General features: G+C 48.1%; 1 protein-coding gene and 1 pseudogene across 2 annotated transcripts in view; both read right to left on the bottom strand.

Annotated features, from left to right (window-relative positions):
* cep112 (centrosomal protein 112) overlaps nucleotides 1-21214 on the bottom strand; it is a gene marked incomplete at its 5' end in the record, with an annotated part of 169800 nt that overhangs the window by 125532 nt on the left and 23054 nt on the right. The window contains 6 exons of the mRNA XM_083648557.1: nucleotides 3230-3373; nucleotides 4211-4329; nucleotides 4839-4938; nucleotides 9886-9972; nucleotides 19627-19701; nucleotides 19813-19860. Coding sequence (XP_083504683.1) covers nucleotides 3230-3373; nucleotides 4211-4329; nucleotides 4839-4938; nucleotides 9886-9972; nucleotides 19627-19701; nucleotides 19813-19860 — 573 coding nt within the window. The remainder of the gene's footprint in view (nucleotides 1-3229; nucleotides 3374-4210; nucleotides 4330-4838; nucleotides 4939-9885; nucleotides 9973-19626; nucleotides 19702-19812; nucleotides 19861-21214) is intronic.
* Nucleotides 15888-19458, bottom strand: LOC310787798 (dnaJ homolog subfamily C member 25 pseudogene; annotated as a pseudogene). The gene is made up of 3 exons: nucleotides 19436-19458; nucleotides 17763-17787; nucleotides 15888-16583 (listed from the first exon to the last, which is right to left on the bottom strand). The product of its transcript is annotated as a dnaJ homolog subfamily C member 25 pseudogene (transcript).

The raw sequence follows: 21214 nt of genomic DNA, 5'->3' as shown, positions 1-21214 counted from the left end.
CCCATAACAGTTCGCATCGCATCCCATAATAGTATGATGATAGTTGGCATGCCATTGCGAACATAGATGCGAACAGGTTAGCTAAAAGTTTAGCGTCGCCAGCGAGGGCCCCCACCGTTGCGGTCGGGGTACGTTTCGAAATCCCTCCAGGCCTGACATCTTTTCTAGGGGAAACACTGGGACTTGTCTCCGCTCTGTCGCTCCCCTCATTAACTATGCATGGTTTTGAGGGGGCGGGGCCTCAGATAGATAGATCCATCTTTGGTGCAGTTGAGTGTTTTCTGGATATGTTTCCACACTACGCAACTATGCTGCAGACAACAAGAAGGTTTGTTCTTCTGCATTCAGTGTAAGTGGGCAAATTACATTTACTGCACAACATTGTACTGCGACCAGCACAGTAACACACAGTAGTATCTGTATGCTGCTGCTCAGTAATGGAGATGTGGACGTGCATGAACGCACCCTCACAGTCTGGCAGGGACAGGAGCCGAGCAGATATCAGCTTGTCTTTGTTTTTCAAACACCTACTCAGTTACTCTACCTGTTCTGCCCTGTGCACAGATAACCTCCAGAAATAACAACATCAGGAGGCCCCTCATGGAATGACAAGAGGATAGAACCGCCAGGCAGTTGGTATTTAATGGGCAGATGTCTGAGCATCGTTTCAAGAGCCAATATGTTGCATTTGACTATGTATCAAACGGTCAATGGAGCTCCACTCTGAGCTTGTCTTAGCTTGCAGTCTCCTCATGTTGAACTGGGTGAACCTTCTCACATTGTGCCCTGAGTATGAACTTTGATTGGCATCTACATCTCCCTCGCCGGGCAAACGTGGAGTTGTACTCGCCTGACAGGGAAAGCAAACAACTGACAAAGCATATATTCAAAAAGTCACGTCTAGCTGCTGGATCAAAAGGAGTGGAGCCTGTATATTCTACAAGTGTAAATAAACAAACCAAAAGCAATGTATTCATATTGGGAAAAACTCTAAAAAGAAGTGAGATAAGCCTTTTTCACCACGAAACCACAAAAGGCAACACCGACTGGACTTCACTTGGAGTTGCTCCGATACCGACATCAGTATCAGAAATGCCTCCGATAGATACTACAGTAGCTCAAATGCTGGATCGGGTATCGGCGACGGCGAGTATGCGAGTCTATATGCACCGATCTGATACCAGGTCATTTATTAGCTCGGAAAAAAGTCGTTTCACCCGGATGAAACGGCCATTTTCCCATAAAGCAAAGCGTTTGACCTGAGCCAGGCCATAGAGACACTTCGACTCATATCACATCCACACAGGGTTAGGTCGAGACACGTCCAGGCCATGGGGCAGTGGTGGCCCAATGGTTAGAGAAGCGAGCTTGTGACCGGAAGGTCGTCGGTTCAATCCCCGGGACCGGCAGGATAAATCTGGGTGGGGTAAGTGAAAAGGCAGCGCTTGCCCCTGCCTCATCACCACCACTGAGGTGCCCTTGAGCAAGGCCCTTAACCCCAACTGCTCCAGTGGAGCTGATCAGTGGCCAACAGATCAGCTTCCAGGTCAGCTTCCAGGTGTGAATGTGTGTGAATGTGAACAGGGCGCTCCTGAAAAACAGAGCATTGCTCTCAGTGAGACTCCCCTGTATAAATAAAAGTAAAAAAAATAAAAAAAATAGAGACACTGCGACTCATATCACATCCACACAGGGTTAGGTCGAGACACGTCCAGGTATCGCAAACGCTATTCGGGAAGGAGAAAATGGTAGCGGAACATCTCTAGTTTCACTACAGAGACATCAAACACAGAACAAGGAGTGCTGCAATAACTCACCTCACCTGACATCCCGTACCAAGAGCCTACACAAGGTGTGTGTGTGTGTGTGTGTGTGTGTGTGTGTGTGTGTGTAGGTCAGTCTAAACTCACAGCAGTAGAACAGATAATTTCCAGTGACAGAGGGTTCTTTTCATCCTCCAGGGGCTTGTCTGTCCTTCATTATTAAAGGGGGGGGGGGGAGGGGGGCTTACCACAGGCCCCGCACTGGCCTGCTTTTGATGCCTCTTAACCCATTGATACCTGATGCAGCATTTGCGTGTATATCCCTCATTTGTGTGCGTATCCCTTGAAGACCGCGAACCGCGTTAACGCGGTTCGCGGTCTTAAAGGGATACACACAGAAATGCTGCATCAGGTATCAATGGGTTAAATGTGAGCCCGCTGACAGACTCAGGCCAGAAGCAATGTGTGTGTGTGTGTGTGTGTGTGCGCGTTACTCGTGAGTGACAGCCCCTGAATGCTAATGTTGCTAACAATGCTATATTCATTATGCATAGCATCTGACCGGCTGCCTGGTGTGGATAATCCTTGCTAACGAAATGCGTACAATCGCACTTAAAACCAAAATCCTTTCATATGAGATCAAAGGAAGCGTAGCTCTGGCAGGTGTGTGTGTGTTTGTGTGTGTAGATGTGTGTGTGCATGCATGTCTCTAAAGCACACCATAACCATGCAGAATATTTAGTATATCGACTTAAAGCAAAGACTTTTAGAGGGTGACAGCCAGGAGATATGGGAGTCATTCTCACCCGAGACGTTGCAGAGGTCCAAGCCCGTGCCCAACGATAGCACCCCAGTATAGAGCCAATAGCCCTCAAGATGGCGCTAGAGCAATCAGTTGAATCTAAAAACTTGCTGTGTTGTAGAGCTGACTAAACCTCATTTCCAGTCCACCGATTTTCAGAATTTCATTTAAAAAAAGGAATTTTGACAGTTCTGAAAATGTTCCCCTCCATGTAAACAACTAAAGATAATGACAAATGGGGAAAAATAAAATCTTTTTAAACATCTGATTTATCGCAAAGAGTAACTACACCCCACCTAAATCTGTGGTGAAGCCTGACACATAATGATGAAAAGTAGGGTAACTGCACTGGTCATCTGCTATTGGCTGGTCTCTGCGCCATGTGACGTCACCCATAGAGGTCAGGTTGTGACATCACCTGGCACAAAAGATCAGCCAATAGGAGAAGGCCAGTGCAGTCAAATATTTTAGTTTGGGTAGTTAATCTAATAAAATAAAATAAAATAAAATAAACTCATACAAACTTTCTCTTATGCAATAAATAAATAAACAAATTAAATAACACTGGTCAACTTCCAAATCCCCAGCTCACACACACACACACACACACACACACACACACACACACACACACACACACTCACACACCTGTTCCTAGACTTACAGTAGCTTGTGTGCGAGCATTATACTCTGCCTCCATCTTAGCCAGTCTGAGGTTGGTGTCCTCCAGCAGCTCCTGGATGTTCTCTGTGTGTTTCTTCTGCAGTTCAAACTTGTCCTGCTCCATGCCTGTCACTGCAGCATGGAGCTAGAAGAGAGGAGAGAACATGTCAGTCTGCTGCATGTCTGTCACTACAGCATGTTTGTAAACCAGCCTTGAGTAAGTCTTTACTAAATTCACACATTTTAAAAACTGCGAAACTAAAACACTACATACTGTACAGTACATATATTATACATCAGACACTTTAGCTACTTCTGCTTTCACTCACAATCTCAAAATATAAGCAAATCTAAGCAATGTGATGTATAGTTTCGTATAGATTCACCCTGTTTAGTATAGATTCTTCCTATTCATATTAGAATTCCACGACTAGTTTGCGGCGTTTCTTTTCTCATTATTTTTTCCCCCTTTTTTCCTTTCATACATTTCTTTCGCCATGTTTCATATCATCCATGCCATTAAACATGTAAGCGCGTGTGTATTCAGGGGGAAGAAACCTCCTTCAGAGGGGCGAGAGATTTCATTTTTCTCATTACAACTGAGAAGTCTGCTCATCACACGCTAACTGACCCCTGCACAGATGAGTGGAAATTTCATTAAGACGATCTTATTGAGCGCGCCGACAGCCCAGTTAGCTGGAGTTAGCAGGAGTGAAAACACAATTTACCCAGGGCACGGAGCATTCATTTTTCAGCACTAAAGAAAACACACACACACACACACACACGCTAACTTATCCAAGGCATGAAAGAATAAAGATTTTTTTTTCCAAGACGACAGGAGAGGCTGCCTGCTTGCAGCTAGGTCTGCCAGTCTTATGCTGGTATCAAACAGCCTTCCTCTGGCTTAGGGCTGCTAACAGTAGAGAGGGGGTTGGGCTGCGGAATAAGAATCTCCAAGCCCTTCAAGTTTGCCTGATACCTTCTTCTCCCACTCGTTTCTCAGGGAGTCGACACTCTGATCCGACATCTTCTTCAGCTCAGCGATCTGCTTCTCTTTGCTCTCGCAGATGACCTGGGATTCCCGCAGCACGCTTTGAACTGGAGGGGGGGGGGGGGGGGGGGGGTGAGAGACACACACACACACACGCACACACACGCGCACACACACACACACACACGCACACACACGCACAGAGCAGTCAGGCCTTGCCTCGGGGTGTGTATACGCAGGCGGACACAGAGACACTATACGCTCATTGAGGCGTTGTCAGCGAATCAATGCCAATAAAGATATTGCTTCTATCAAATAGTAGCACATTCCTCTGCAAAGTCATATGGTTCTCCTCAGATGTTGTTCAGAGTCAGAAGAAAGGAGCGCAGAGAGGCGAGGGGAAGGAGAATGAGGTGATATTAAGCACGAAGAGAAGAGACTATCTTTTTTTGCGATTCAACCGTAGATTGAGCAGCAGCGCAGCTGGCGAACGTCACTCTACACCAGCGGGGGTCTCTCGCCGAACTGTATCTGCGGGGCTTTTTACGCCGAGTGTTCTGAGACGCGAGCGTAAACATCCTTCCAGTTTAACCCCGCAGTCCCCGCGACCTCTCACCTTTCCTCTCCAGCTTACGGACGGCCTCCTCCGACTCGTTCTGCTTGGCCCGGTACATGCTCTTCAGCTCCTCGATCTCACCGTTCTTTCGGTCCAGAATCTGTGGAGCGAGGGAGATTTATTTTTAACTCACACTAGAGAATGTTCACTGGATATGGGCCAGCTTTGCAACTGCTTTAAGGAAAGAGATGTCTTGTATATAACGCAGTTGTCCTTTAAGTGCGCTGGTTCCAGCAAAAGCGCTTTCTCAAGCAGCTATCAAATAATGTGAGATAATGTGGGGAAAGCTGACAATTTTCACTTTGAATGCTTAGGCACAGCTGCTGAAATGAATGAAATGTTCTGTGAAGAATGTCAACACTCTGTATAAGGATATCCTTCTTGAAATGGTGGGATCAAGTATGTATGTATGGCACATTTTGTAAGCATGTTGATTATGACAAGACCCCCGCCTTCCATATGCATATCTAGGGGAGGTTTTGGTTCTGATTGAAGCAGTAACTGAGGGAGACACCTGTGTACGTGTGAGGGAGACACCTGTGTACGTGTGAGGGAGACACCTGTGTACGTGTGGTGAGGTAACTAAGGGAGACACCTGTGTACGTGTGAGGGAGACACCTGTGTACGTGTGGTGAGGTAACTGAGGGAGACACCTGTGTACGTGTGAGGGAGACACCTGTGTACGTGTGGTGAGGTAACTGAGGGAGACACCCGTGTACGTGTGAGGGAGACACCTGTGTACGTGTGGTGAGGTAACTGAGGGAGACACCTGTGTACGTGTGAGGGAGACACCTGTGTACGTGTGGTGAGGTAACTGAGGGAGACACCTGTGTACGTGTGAGGGAGACACCTGTGTACGTGTGGTAAGGTAACTGAGGGAGACACCTGTGTACGTGTGGTGAGGTAACTGAGGGAGACACCTGTGTACGTGTGGTGAGGTAACTGAGGGAGACACCTGTGTACGTGTGAGGGAGACACCTGTGTACGTGTGGTGAGGTAACTGAGGGAGACACCTGTGTACGTGTGGTGAGGTAACTGAGGGAGACACCTGTGTACGTGTGGTGAGGTAACTGAGGGAGACACCTGTGTACGTGTGAGGGAGACACCTGTGTACGTGTGGTGAGGTAACTGAGGGAGACACCTGTGTACGTGTGAGGGAGACACCTGTGTACGTGTGGTGAGGTAACTGAGGGAGACACCTGTGTACGTGTGGTGAGGTAACTGAGGGAGACACCTGTGTACGTGTGGTGAGGTAACTGAGGGAGACACCTGTGTACGTGTGGTGAGGTAACTGAGGGAGACACCTGTGTACGTGTGATGAGGTAACTGAGGGAGACACCTGTGTACGTGTGAGGGAGACACCTGTGTACGTGTGGTGAGGTAACTGAGGGAGACACCTGTGTACGTGTGGTGAGGTAACTGAGGGAGACACCTGTGTACGTGTGGTGAGGTAACTGAGGGAGACACCTGTGTACGTGTGGTGAGGTAACTGAGGGAGACACCTGTGTACGTGTGAGGGAGACACCTGTGTACGTGTGGTGAGGTAACTGAGGGAGACACCTGTGTACGTGTGGTGAGGTAACTGAGGGAGACACCTGTGTACGTGTGGTGAGGTAACTGAGGGAGACACCTGTGTACGTGTGGTGAGGTAACTGAGGGAGACACCTGTGTACGTGTGGTGAGGTAACTGAGGGAGACACCTGTGTATGTGTGGTGAGGTAACTGAGGGAGACACCTGTGTATGTGTGGTGAGGTAACTGAGGGAGACACCTGTGTATGTGTGAGGGAGACACCTGTGTACGTGTGGTGAGGTAACTGAGGGAGACACCTGTGTACGTGTGGTGAGGTAACTGAGGGAGACACCTGTGTATGTGTGATGAGGTAACGGCTTCTGCCTCCTGCTACCATCTGTGTCTAATTAGTTCAATCAGGCCATGGGGAGTTGGAGCTCCAGTCTAAGGACCGGAGCTTGTTTGGTTGCATTGAGGCCAATGCGAAAGTACCAAAAACTGCGGTTCCTCGAATGGCCACTTGAGGCTGGCTCCAAAAGGGAGTCCCCATTCACCCCCATGTTAAAATGCCCGACTTTACAGCATAAACATGTTTTCAGCATGGTTAAAAAAAAGGCTTTGGTCTCTAGAGCTAATTTGACCTTTCATGACAACTGTACAGGGGTGAATTCAACTCACCTGTTTAGAGTGAAACAGATGAGAAAAAGACAGTTTTGGGCGTGATTAACAGGTCGCCTGTCCAGTGATCACACAGGTCACCGATCAATGGACCAATGGCAGGTGCGGCTACATACTGTATATATGTATATATGTATATATGTATAAATGTATATATGTATATATGTATATATGTCATTCTGGTTGGAAAAAAAAATCAAGATGGCAGCGTCTGAAACGCCAAACCCCAGGCTGCAGAATTGGAGTCCACAAACTAATGGGTGACATCACACTCACTACGTCCATATTTTTTACAGGCTGTAGCAATGGGCCTTTTTCACAGTGGCCATTTTGTGTCGAAAAAGCAGGGTAAACACAGATTTAACACTTCCACATTTAACACACAGATTTTTGGAATCATGCAATCATGGAAGTTGGAAACCCTCAATAATGTTTTAACATAAACAGCATCAATAATAAGCAGTTATGTATTCACCCCCCCCCTCTCCCTGGCACAGTGTATGTGTGCGCGTGCGTGTTTTACCGGCTTTGTGCCGCTTTCTGTCTCCACACGACCCATTTAACAACAGGAAATGAAGAGCCTAGTTCAGCAACAGGGGGCGCTATTTGTCTTTTGGGGGGACATGATGAAGAAAACCTGTTAAAAGTGGTTATTTTCTCTTAAAAACTGTCCCTTGGTGCACGTAGTTGAGTGAATGGGATAGGGGAGATGAAAGGAAATAAATGAGGAAAGGAGTGTGTGTGTGTGTGTGTGTGTGTGTGTGGGGGGGTTAGAGGAAAGTTCACAGAACATTTAGGGAGGGGGTACCCAATTTTCTCATGTCACCATGCCAGAGAGATGGGTGTGTTTTTTGGTCCACTGAGTAAGGCTATGATAGGATGTGAGATGAGGTCCAGAGAGAGTGCACTAGATGCTTTTAGGGTGTCCATTTTAGGCTTTTACAAGACACCCTAATGCACGGGGACTCCAGCCTGGCTGGCCATGGCCTTCACTCATACTGTCAGTGAAGAGAGGAGGAAGAGCTACACTGCAAAACAATACACATAAACCTAGGCTAATGAAACCTGTCCTGCATATACGAACACTGTTCAAAATCGCAACTGTCTTTTCCCTGCCTCAGAAAAGTAGATCAAATTTCATGACACTAAACAATGAATTCAGGTACATTGGTATTTTAAGTAGGGATGGGCAGGATTAATCGATGATCAATAATCAATCCACATGGAATATGATCGATCGAACGTTGAATGAATGAATTTCACTATGTGGCAGCAATGTTTAGCAAGTTTAGTTTTTTTCTTCTTCTGATAGACCCTTTTCACGGGGGCCATTTTCTGTCGAAAAGGCAGAATAAACACAGGTGCAAGCAAAACACTAATGAGGGTTTCCAAATTCCAATCATGGAGATGCGCTTCCTTTTTGCAGACCATTGTTGTAATGAGTTTAACACCTGAGGTGATTACATATTTTAGCAACATACATATATACATATACATACATAGTATACATATATACATAGTATACATATATACATATCAGTGTTTCCCCTACCATTCTCCAAACCTGGCGCGCCCGCCAGGCCAAGGGCGCCCCCGCAGGCCAGAAACTAAATTGCAAAAAAAAAAAAGTTTTGTTTTTGTTTTATTTATTTATTTTTTCCGCCTGCTCTCCCCAAAATTTAAATAAACCTTTATGGTATATTATTACAATACAACAATACTGGTTTTGACAGTAATAGAAGATGCCAAATCATTCAAAACAATAAGCATTTTGCTTTTAGGAGCATTGCGCTGTTCCAAAACGTGTCAACGTGTGTCGTTGCCTGGGAAACGCACATCCCATAATACAACTGTTCGCATCGCATCCCATAATAGTATGATGATACTTGGGATGCCATTGCGAACATAGATGCGAACAGGTTAGCTAAAAGTTTAGCGTCGCCAGCGACGGCCCCCACCGTTGCGGTCGGGGTACGTTACGAAATCCCTCCAGGCCTGAAAGATTTTCTAGGGGAAACACTGCATATATATATATATAGTATACCACACTTAGGCCTGTTCTCTCATTACCTGCTGCAATTCATTGCAGGGGGACAATGGCCAGCAGGCCATACATTATTCAGATGAGGGCTAATTAAAACTATAGCTTGCTTGCTTGCCCGCCTTCCAATGGACTCGTCAAGAGTGATCCCCCCAATCAGTCCCCTTTGAAGCCATTAGAGGGAATTCTGGGTAAAACGCAGAGAAAATTGAACCAGACATGGCTCACAATCTGTATGCAATTAGTGTGATTTGCCTGCAATGACACGGCCACTACAGAGGGGGGAGAGAGAGAGAGAGAGAGAGAGAGAGAGAGAGAGCAAGAGAGAGAGAGGGAGAGAGAGAGAGAGAGAGCGGTCGCCTCATCTCATGTCAAACACAAAGGAAGTGATGGGCATTTTAAAGAGGCAGTTTTATTAAAAGCTTCTGTGGCGGCAAAGGAAAGAAGTTGCGCTGAGGACCTGACAGATCCCAGGTGCTTGATCTGAAGCCTAAATGACAGGCACCCAGTGAAGATGAAACCTCCTTCACTGCTATTTTCACCAGCTGAGGAAGAGCTTTGAAGGCCATCTAAGGAGTGCGATGAAGAGCAGATCACTGGTGGGATGGGAGATGAGACGAGGAGAGAGCCGTTTTTCTTTTCATTAGCCAGCGAGTGGACTCAACAGTCGTTATTGACGGGCAGTTTGACACAGGTTAACGACTTCACATGCAGCGCTCAAGATAACGGTCCCGACTCATTTATTTTAATGTGTAGAAGCCTCAATTCTTTCTCAATATTAGCTGGAGGCTATGATAATTCGGCCATTAATTCTTACTTTCTGGACATCGGCATCATGACTCTGCTGCATCTTCAGTTTCTCCTCCTGGTGCTTGGCCTCTAGCACTTTGATCTTCATATCAACCTGGAAGCACACATGAAGTCACATTTTAAAAGACACCGGGGGCTTCTGGAACTTGTTTTTTTTTTTTACCCTCTGGTAATTCAGTTCTTACTTCCTGAAATGATTTTTGGTTGCTAAGCAAAAACCATCTGCTTGAGGGATGAAATGGTATTTTTTTGTTGCCTGGCAACATGAGTAATACATGTTCGTTCCAGGAAGTGAAGGTTCCAGGTTTCTTCTCAGCGCCACAACTTCAGATGCATGGCTTAGAAGAAAACCATCATCATATAGACAGGTTGGATATATGGGAGATGATAAAAGAAGATGAAGATAGGCGCTCGTTAAAACAGACTTGTCTCCTGCACACACAAACAGTATCAAAACCCAACAAAGACATATAGACAGCCATACTGTGTGCTGCTGATGAATTAAACCACATTCATATTTAAATGCATGTTTATCAAGGCGTAGAGCTTCAAACAGCAGCTGAGACGCACCTAACTGTGTTTGTGATGAAATGTGTGAAACCGGTCTGTGGCAGCAGGCTCACCAAAGTGAAAGCCTGTGTGTGTGTGTGTGTGTGTGTGTGTGTGTGTGTGTGTGTGTGTGTGTGTGTGTGTGTGTGTGTGGATGTACACACTACGTGTGCATACTGCATACACACACACATACAGTACAGTAGTAGCTGGCCACTGACAGAGTGGGCTTGTTTCATTTCAGCAGAGTATTTCCCGAGGCTCAAAAGTTCAACCATTGTTATTTGCCTGTTGGAACAGATCTCCCTGAGCTTTGCACACAGCCCGCCGTCTACACACACACACACACACACACACACACACACACACACACACACACACACAGTACACATAGTACACACAGACAGACACACTCTAAATCACAAGGGGGGGAAATACATCTCATGGATTGATGCTCATGCGCCCGCACACACACGCACACACACACACACGCACACACACACACACACACACGCACACACAGACACACACACGCACACACGAATGCAAACTAAAACCACAGTGAGCGACCGGTGTGCACACACACACCCAGACAGATAAGACAAACACACACACACCCAGACAGAGTAGGTCTGCAACGACCCATTCTTAAATTCTGATCTTCAATGACCTTCAAGACCTTCAGTCTGGCTTCTATTGACCTGGTGACTGTGGTTTCCCACTGCGTGGAGCAGAACACAGAGGTGAGGGGTGGCTCATCTGGCTATGGCTACACACACACTGACTAACACATGGTGGTGACGAACACAGGGTCGTTTTACCCAAGCAGGCCTAGGTGGTTTTTAGGGGTATAGCCCTAACACAGCCATGCACAGTATAGCCCTAACAGCCATGCAAGGTACAGCCCTAACACAGCCATGCACGGTACAGCCCTAACAGGCGCGGCCGGCCCTGCAGCAGTAGTCTCGCTGGCTCCTCTCCCTTCCATGAGAGTCGTCTGGCTGCACGGAAACAGGCAACTGGGATAAGCCCTCCCCTGCTCTACAGCTGCTCTCCCATTGGAGCGACTGTTTCAGTCGCTGCCGGATGTCCGCTCCCGGCTTATTACAAACTCTGTCATTGGCTCCGACCATGTCAATCAGAGCGGCTTCCGCGGCCTCCTCCCTGTGTGTCGCTGTAAATAGTGCCCTGCCGCCTCAGTGAAAACAACAACGCTAACTAGTTAGCAAGCTAACAGCAGAAACCTACACGCTAGCTCGTTGCTACACGCTGAAAATGGCAAGTTGGATTGTTGTTAACTATTTTCCATGGGCACTGCCGCCAAGCGCCGCCCATCGCAATCCCACAATGGAGACCTGCGCCGCCAGACTCGTCTCACGGTAGGGAGGGAGGGGAGGCTGGCCAGCGAGACTAGCTTCAGCAGTAACTGAAAGGGGGCGGGAAACGTTAAAATAAAGTAGATATTTGAAAGTGCAAACCGAACACACAGGCAAAACTATACTTTAAAACACAGAAATTCAGTTAGAAGCTACACAAGTGCTGAGAGCTGAACAAACGGAGGCTTTTAAAAACGCCTTCCTCTCCGCTCTCTCCACTCAGCACAGACGTGAGAGTTTCGCATCGCTATGCTTGCAACACAGCTGCTGTTTGAGGGGGAGAAGGGGGGGGGTCATAACGGGGTGCCCGCGGTTGGTGAGACGTCACCGCTGCCCGGCGGAGGGCGAGTCCAGCCCGGTCTGGCTCGCTGCGGCCCCACACCGGAGCAGGTCCATCTCAGGCGCGCGCTCGCACACGGCCCGGCGCCATAAAACTGATCATGGGAAAGGAAATCAGTGCCAGTGGAAAAGGCCGACTAGTCTCTTCTACACTTTGAAACATTGCTAGCTGACAGTAGTACAGCGTGGATAGATAGCTCACTTCTCTGACTTCCCTTTAAGCCACAGCACATGGCAAGATCTAAAAGAGAGGAAGACCCTGTGGTAATGGCAGTCCCTGCCTCTGATGATATATACATGAACAGTATGTGACTTGTTTTGAGCGCCAAAGCACATGGAAGCTGTGGGAACTGAGAATAAACAACACTCAAACACTAAAAGTCCAGGCCGGAGACAGCAGACAGGAGACAATGGGCTCTATTCTCCTTTCCAAACCGTTCTCTCCATCACAAGGTTGTCGGAGCGCCGCGCTTTTAGAGGGAAGGAAAGGAGGCGATATGGAGAACTTCCTCGCGGGGTGCTGTCAAGACATGGCGGAGAGGTCTGTGCTCTGACCGACCACATCTTTTAGTTTACATCCTCGTCGTTTTTTTACTCCTCTGTAAAGCACTTTGTAATGGTTTACGGGTTATATAATTGTAAAGAAACATACAGAGCAGTATACAAACAGAACATGTGAAAGTACAGCCGCCAAATGAATGGGGGGGGGGGGGGGGGGGACAGGAATTAGCTGACGTCAAGTGAGTACGGGAAGGATGAATGGTCGTTAGTTGGCTTTGATGTTGTTTAGTCACTGGCTGTTTTGGCTCGTATGTATAATCAACGCTGCAGCACAGTGACAATACTCTTCCTTTCAAAGTGGGTTTGCGTGAGCGCGTCGGACAAACAACATCCTGAGGCTGCGTCTTGTTTGTCGGAATCATCAAAGCAATTAAGGACGGACGGACAACATTCCCACCAATATCATTTGGCGCAGTGCAACGTCATTCAACCTTCTCTAGGTATAAGTCACGTCATTCAACCTTCTCTAGGTAAAAGTCACGGGGGAATCTATTGTGATGATGATGACGGCCGGCTGCTTACAGGAAAAAAACAACCGTCGATTTTGGGATTTGAAATAGTAGCACGGAGTCTCCATAATGCCCAAACATAGAGCTTGTTGTTGTTGTTGTTGTGGAGAAGCCCCGCGACGCGCCCTGCTGACTTTTGAATAGATTCTGAGCCCCATTAAAAATAGGAGTCCAATTTAGCATGCTAACGCACATCAACCTCTGAAGACACCTCAAACGCCTCCTCCTCATTATCCCACTTCAACTACATTTGCACACTATATCCTTCCCTTCAACAAGGCCCTGTGAAATACTCTCTCGCTTTTCTCTCCTTCATTGTTCTTGATTTACCACCATTTCTTGTGCAATCGAGGGGACCACAGGAGACCTGTCAGAACAGACAGGGGAAGAGAGAGACAGAGAGAGAGAGAGAGAGAGAGACAGAGAGACACACACAGAGAGAGAGAGACACAGAGAGAGAGAGAGAGAGAAGTGAAGGTGTCACTTTCTCGTCACTTCTTCAAATGCTCTTTGGAGAAAAGTTTGTCAAACTAGATCGGGGCGTTTGAAACTTGTTTATAAAAGGCGTCGGCGAAGGAACGTCGTACACCTAAGGCTTGTGAGATCCCCCTTTTCTTCAGAGTTGTAGTGAGTGCTGTAAGATGCCATGTTTTTTTTTACACTTCATTCACTCTTGAGAGGGTGGGGAGAGAGGGGTGTACGTGTGTGTGTGTGTGTGTGTGTGTGTGACGTGTGTGTGTTTGTGTCAAGAGAGAGACAGAGCGAGAGAGAGAGATGGTGAGGAGATAGAAGCGGCGCAGGTTCGAGGCCTTCTTCCTCAGGGGGGGGGGGGGTGCTCAGAAATGGTCTGCTAACCGTTTGGGCTCCACAAAGCAAGGTTGTGTTTGTAGATCTCCTCCTTGCCTGAGAAAGTACAATGTCCTGGTGCATCTTTCATCTTGGTAAACACAGATACTCGAGGCTAGTCAATATGCAGTCTTCTACTATCTACTGAGCCGCAGCTAGATGCCATTTCCACACTCTGACTAGAAGTTAATTTACTGTACTTTGTCCTGATGGTAGGGCTGGATAAAAACTTCAAAATTCAATCACTGACGACTCGGGTGTGTGTGTGTGTGTGTGTGGGGGGGGGGGGGGGGTCACTCTAATGGGCTTTAGGAGCCAGAGTGAATAAACTTTTTTTTAAACAAAAGAAAAACTGCAAAATTATTACTATAATTTCATTCAAATAAAATACAAAATAACAATTGGACAAATAAGTAAGTAAATCCAAAAAGAACATTGGAATCAGACAGAAATGCTTCAAGTAGAAACTTTATCATTATGGAACACTCATGCCAACTAAGAATCAAACTGTGGCTGGCTCCCTTGTGCTCCGTATAGCCTGAAGCGCCGTTTGAAAGCCAAACTACAGAGCGAGTCCCCTTTAAACTACTAAGGCTCAGTGCCTTGCTCTTTGTGAGCAGATAACACAGGGTCTGACCCTCTGAATCACAGAGCCCAGAGCTCGGCCTGCATCCCAGAGGAGCCAGAGATGGGAGAGATTGCATCATTATCGTCTTGATCCACAGTCAGGGGCTTTGGCCAAGCTGTGGCTATTAGTGTTCCACTGGTGGGCACTTCACACAGACATGCATCGTGCATGCTGTGCCCGCTGGTGATGACGTCTTGGGTAGAAGACTACACAACACACACACACACACACACACAGAGTGTACACAGAGTACATATCTCAAAGACAAACTGGGTGCTTTAATCAGTCTGTCTGTATCTCCATCAGTAACCACATCACTCGGGCCTCCGGCTAAAGCCTGACTCATCACTCACCGTTTCATTGGCCAATAAAGGCCCCGCCCTCTCTTAATGCTAGTGTGCTGTGAGTGACTGAAGGATTACTGTACGAGGACTTTGCTTCTGCTGGGAGACGTTTTCCACCGACTCCCCCTAGAGGCTAAAAAACACACAGGAGCAAAAACATCAGCTAAAGTGACTCAGAGCTCTGCCAGCTTGTGGTGATGTTTCTCAGCTGCTGCTCATTGTTCCATAGGAAAAGAACAGTCAGCATTCTTATCCATGCAGTCACAAGCTTAGTGGCAGGATGAGTTAGCTGTGAAAGCCGAGACTTCTGCTAAGCCGCCGCCGCCGCCTGCATCCTGGAAATTCCACAATTCTACCACTAGGAGGTGTTGGTGTGTATAACTGCCGTGTTTTCAGACATCATCATACAATAGAAAAAGGTTTTACCTGGGCATGTACCCAAAGTAAGAAGACTGGAGCACTCTTAAGCTTAATTTATACTCATTAGAAAGTGTCGCTCGGTACGTGGTCGCAGACGAAAAAGAAAGTGTCGCTCATGGTGTTGTATTTAATACTTCAGTGAATGTTCGCCACGTTCAACGGTCACGTGACACCCGAACGCTATAGTGCTGCAGACAGCCACGGCAAGAGAGGGAATGGAATGCACAGTGAAACCACCTCGGAGGCAAGATGTAACGTACTATAAACGACACACAACTCACCTCCTCTCGCTCTGGGAAATGCACAATGTTCTTTGTGATTTTCACGATGCCAACCTCGCCATCGACAGTGTCACAATTCCATCAAGTAGGAATGCCCCGATAAGACTTGTTTTGCAGACCGAGTACTTACATCGCCACCCCATGTTTTCTAACCTGTTATCTAGCCTGGTCAAAACCATCGCGGATCTGTGGGCCCTCGTTCTTCATCCAGCGCCGGTACCTCTTCATCCTCAGGTCCATCGCCATCCTCACCTTCATGCCTCTTCCCGCTCCTGTTTGTACACCTCATAGTTATCTCTGATCCAGAGGCATCTCTCCAGAAAGGCTTCTTTCAGCTTGTCCTCCAGGCTGTCGAACTGAGACTGAGACAGCTTCATGTTCCCGCCTGATGAGGTAGAGCTTCTCCTGGTCTCCATACTCCTCTCGGCAGATGGTGAAGCGGTACAACCAGGAGGAGTACCAGGCCACATAGGTGGCCAGGTAGTAGGGAAACGGCACAATCTTACACAGCAGGATGTCCGACGGGTTGGGCTTCTGGTAACCCCCTTTGATGTCGATCTTGTTTTTGATGATGTCACGGATCACCTCCTCCTCCTGCTCGTGGATCTCCTCTTTGGAGCACCAGTTCGTGCGGTTGCTGCGGTTGAGGCGGCCCTGCTGCCTGGCGATCTCCGTGGCCAGGATGCGGTACTTGGGCACGGTCACCGGGTAGCTGATGGCCTCGTTGTAGCTGCTGTGCCAACTGTAGAACTGGAACATGGAGATGGCACAGAGGGTGACCAGCATGACCAGCCTCGCATCCACCCTGGGCGCCAGGCAGCGGCGGTAGTAGGTGTAGTAATGTTGGTAATACTGGGTTTTGAATCATTCCTGTGGTCCTCTATTCCCCACTGGGTTTTGGGGATTAAAGGGAAGTGATGTCAGTGTGATTTCCTGGACTGGGCCAAGACAGTCACACAATGGTAGGGTTGGGCAGGGTGGCAGTGCAGAAAATGGGTTGGGTTTAGGTATGAGGAGTGATGAGCGGTTGGGTTTAGGTATGAGGAGTGATGAGCGGTTGGGTTTAGGTATGAGGAGTGATGAGCGGTTGGGTTTAGGTATGAGGAGTGATGAGCGGTTGGGTTTAGGTATGAGGAGTGATGAGCGGTTGGGTTTAGGTATGAGGAGTGATTAGCGGTTGGGTTTAGGTATGAGGAGTGATGAGCGGTTGGGTTTAGGTATGAGGAGTGATGAGCGGTTGGGTTTAGGTATGAGGAGTGATGAGCGGTTGGGTTTAGGTATGAGGAGTGATGAGCGGTTGGGTTTAGGCATAAGGGAGTGGCGATTGTAAAATATCAGGGTAGGCCAATAAGGGCGGGTCCACCTGCCACCCTGCATTTTGGAAATTCACAATTGGGCGAGGCTTCCATGGTTCCACTGAAAAGCTTCATGTGATTGTTGGAGATAATATCGTTAAGTTGGTGGGGGTTGGTGACTATGGATAAGGGGCATTTCTATGGGCACGCTCACCTGTGTGTGTGTGTGTGTGTGTGTGTGTGTGTGTGTGTGTGTGTGTGTGACAGTATATCCTCTGGGGCTCAGAGTTGTTGAAATCCACCTAACACCTTTCTAATTGCTAATCATCATGAGTCAAGTCACACAGGGCGACTGAGGACATCTTCAGTGTCAAAAAGCTCCAAAGAAAAAAGGGGGTTTCCAATAGCCAATTAGAAACCAGACACATGACGATCCCCCTTCTACAGGGCAGAGGGTAGAAACAATAGGGGATTCCCAAAACATCATAATGGGAACACAGACACATGGGGACAATACAGCAGAGTCCTGTTGAAAAGATAGTGGCAAAAACAACCTGTCTCAGGGACCATTTAAAATAGCGCTGAGGGGCAATTGTGTGTGTGTGTGTGTGTGTGTGTGTGTGTGTGTGTGTGTGCGTGTGTCAGTGTGTGTGTGTGTGTGTGTGTGTGCGTGTGTCAGTGTGTGTGTGTGTGTGTCAGTGTCTCTGTGTGTGTGATCTAAGCCTGCTCTGCTCACCCAGTGCCCGGGGTCAGAGCAGGGTCTACATGAGGACACAGAGGGCAGAAAAACATGTCCTGGACCAAAAGCCCACCATAAAGAGACCACTATGAAAGCAGACACCGTAAGCCTGTTACAGTCTACAGCAGCAGTCTGCTGGCAATGGTTTCTACAAGCCTTGTGGGACTGGAGGTGAGGGCAGGAACACACACACTCAAATTATCTTTCACTCTTTCTCTCTCTTGCATGCGCCACACATGCACACACTCCACACACACTTTCCCCTACAGTTCTATCTACTATATATATTCTGGGACTGTCTGCGTGCGCGTGATGTTCGTGTATACTGAGAACCGTTAATCATCTGATCGACTTCCAACTCGGCGGGTGCTCTGCTGGGGACTCGACGGAGTGCAGTGCCAAATTTTGTGCGATTCGACCAATCAAAACACGGTTTTGCGCCAAAAGTCAAAGACATCGCAACTGAGCATGCTCAGAACACGTGTTTGCACAACTAATGCCGCCCCTTAGTGTATAGCGCTAAGCAACTTTGAGTTCTAGAAAAGCGCTATATACTGTAAATGCCATGTATTATTATTATTATTAAAAGTCAAAACCGTCGGTCACGGGTTTGCGTCAAAAGTCAAAACCGTCACAACTGAGCATGCTCAGAACACAGGTGCTCAGTACGCTGCATTGAAGCTCAGTGCATCACCTGATGCAGTTTGTTTGACACTCAGTCGAAGAGGCAGTCATGCATGTGGGTCCACATTATGACTGGCCAATGAGGATTGTTGTCCACCATTTCTCTCCAATCTCCATCTACACTGTATGTCACTCTCTCTCTCTACCTTTCTCTCCCTTTTCCACTGTTCTCTGCCCTCTCTCTCTCTCTCTCTCTCTCTCTCTCTCTGTGTGAAGTTGATCTAATTGAGTGGAGTGCTTTCCCCAGGGAGACATGAAAAGCGCCGGCTTTTAGAGCCAAGTCATGCTCACTTTTCTATTTAACAGTGCAAGTCAAAGTGGGGGACTTTCAAATCATGCTTTCAGAATGGCATTTTCAGCTTAAGTCCACAAAAGAGAAAACTGTCATCACTGAGAGCCGCCATTATTTTTGTCTTCTTAGAGGAATGCTGTCTGTTGCAATGCAAAGCATGCATGAGGAGGATGTATTGTGTACATGGCTATGGGGGCATCTAATGCCATGGAACTGGCAAGGCAGCTTTGAGCGTTCAGTTGCTACTGTACAAACACTCGTACTGAAGGAGTTTGTTTTAGATCCTGGAATGGAGGGCAGTCTCTAATGCATCATGATTATGTCCTTGGATACACCACAAGATGGCCAGTGTAGAGTTTTGACATTCATCCTAGAGATGAGCACTGAGGCATCGTTTAGCTTTTGGATACAACCGGCTGGTTGTGAGATATCACCGCTGGCCGCGGAGGGGTTGGGGGTGGGGTAAAAATGAATAGTTTATGTTTAAATTTACGTTGACATTCAGATTTGAAAGCATATGCAGTAATAATATAGAAAATTGAGGATGTGATACTTTGAGCTGTATGGAGATGCATTGTGATGCATCATGGAATCGAATCGTTGACAGATGAATCGTAATCGAATCGTGAGGCCAGTGAAGATTCACAGCTCTAGTATGGGTGGGGTGCAGCCCAGCCTGGCTCGGTGTGGCTACACACCGGAGTATTGTAGGTCCATCTCGGGCGCACGGCCCGCCGTGATAAAAACTGATAAAGGGAAAGGAAATCAGTGCGACGTGGGGCGGGCCAGCACGGGACCAAAAACGCCAGTGGAAAAGAGCTTATTGGCTTTGCTACATCGAACACTAGGGGGAGCAGTTTTGGCAGTGAACACTCTAGTGCCTACCTCCGTCCTCTGTTTAAGTAGTGGGCCTTGCTCATCAGCCAAGGTGCTATTCCTTCCAACGCTCGACTTGAAAACCTACACAGAGAAAAGGGGGGGGGGGGGGGGGGGGGGGGTTTGGGGAGTTCAAAGACACTTTCGTCTACATAACCACATCTAAACCACTGGGGGGACCCCCGAAAAACTTACCGGAGACAGGGGAATGGGCTTCTCTCGCAGATACCTGGGGTTTTCAATCTGAAAGAGAAGGAATAAAGAAAAACACTTTAGATCGTCTCTCCCTCACTCACTCTCTCCATCCTTTCCAAACCAAACATCAGCACGACCAACCTCCTCCCTCAATTTGTCATAAACAATGCGGGGAGAACATCAAAGAGCTGGTGGTGCGGCTGGAGTCTCTTCCTTCAACTCTGACTGTTTACACAGAGAGAGAGAGAGAGAGAGAGAGAGAAGACCTCGGGGCTACTTCAAGGCATTGTGTGTGGCGGCCATCTCTGTTTCCGCTCTTCTGCCCCTCTTTTGGGTCCTGACGCAGCTCTTTTGTCAACACTCAAGACCGCTAATCTGTAAGCTATCCCCGGTTCGTTTATCGTCCGACGGAGACAAATGTGTATATACGCCCTGGCCAAACACTAGCGCACCGTGTTCTTTGATTATAATGTGAGATGCGAGAGACGGAAAGAAAGACAGAAAACCTAAACCACCTGAACGTGAGAGAGGGGGGGGCGCCATAGCTGCAGTGACTCTGCAGCAGCATTACAGTACATCAATATAGCTCAGCAACTGTGATACAAACGTCAAAAAAAAGCTAAATCTGTCTGTTGACAACCTGCGATTTTCCTTCCACTATTTGACGGTTGTTCGTGATCCCATTACGTTCATGTGAACTGGTGCGATCATACAGTGTCTCTCTCTCTCATGTCTGTGGGGTCTGTCTGTGGGGTCTGTCTGTGGGAGCTGTCTGTGGGGTCTGTCTGTGGGGCTGTCTGTGGGGTCTGTCTGTGGGGCTGTCTGTGGGGCTGTCTGTGGGGTCTGTCTGTTGGGCTGTCTGTGGGGCTGTCTGTGGGGTCTGTCTGTGGGAGCTGTCTGTGGGGTCTGTCTGTGGGGCTGTCTGTGGGGTCTGTCTGTGGGGTCTGTCTGTGGGGTCTGTCTGTGGGGCTGTATGTGGGGCTGTCTGTGGGGTCTGTCTGTTGGGCTGTCTGTGGGGCTGTCTGTGGGAGCTGTCTGTGGGGTCTGTCTGTGGAGGCTGTCTGTGGAGGCTGTCTGTGGGGGCTGTCTGTGGGAGCTGTCTGTGGGGTCTGTCTGTGGGGTCTGTCTGTGGGAGCTGTCTGTGGGGGCTGTCTGTTGGGCTGTCTGTGGAGGCTGTCTGTGGAGCTGTCTGTGGGTCTGTCTGTGGGGTCTGTCTGTGGGGTCTGTCTGTGGGGTCTGTCTGTGGGAGCTGTCTGTGGGGTCTGTCTGTGGGTCTGTCTGTGGGGTCTGTCTGTGGGGTCTGTCTGTGGGAGCTGTCTGTGGAGCTGTCTGTGGGGTCTGTCTGTGGGGTCTGTCTGTGGGAGCTGTCTGTGGAGCTGTCTGTGGGGTCTGTCTGTGGGTC

The sequence above is a fragment of the Poromitra crassiceps genome (genome assembly GCF_964638095.1).
Source record: "Poromitra crassiceps genome assembly, chromosome: 13".
NCBI classification, from domain to species: domain Eukaryota; kingdom Metazoa; phylum Chordata; class Actinopteri; order Beryciformes; family Melamphaidae; genus Poromitra; species Poromitra crassiceps.
Note: the sequence above shows the minus strand (reverse complement) of the source record. Positions and strands in the feature narration are given on the sequence as shown.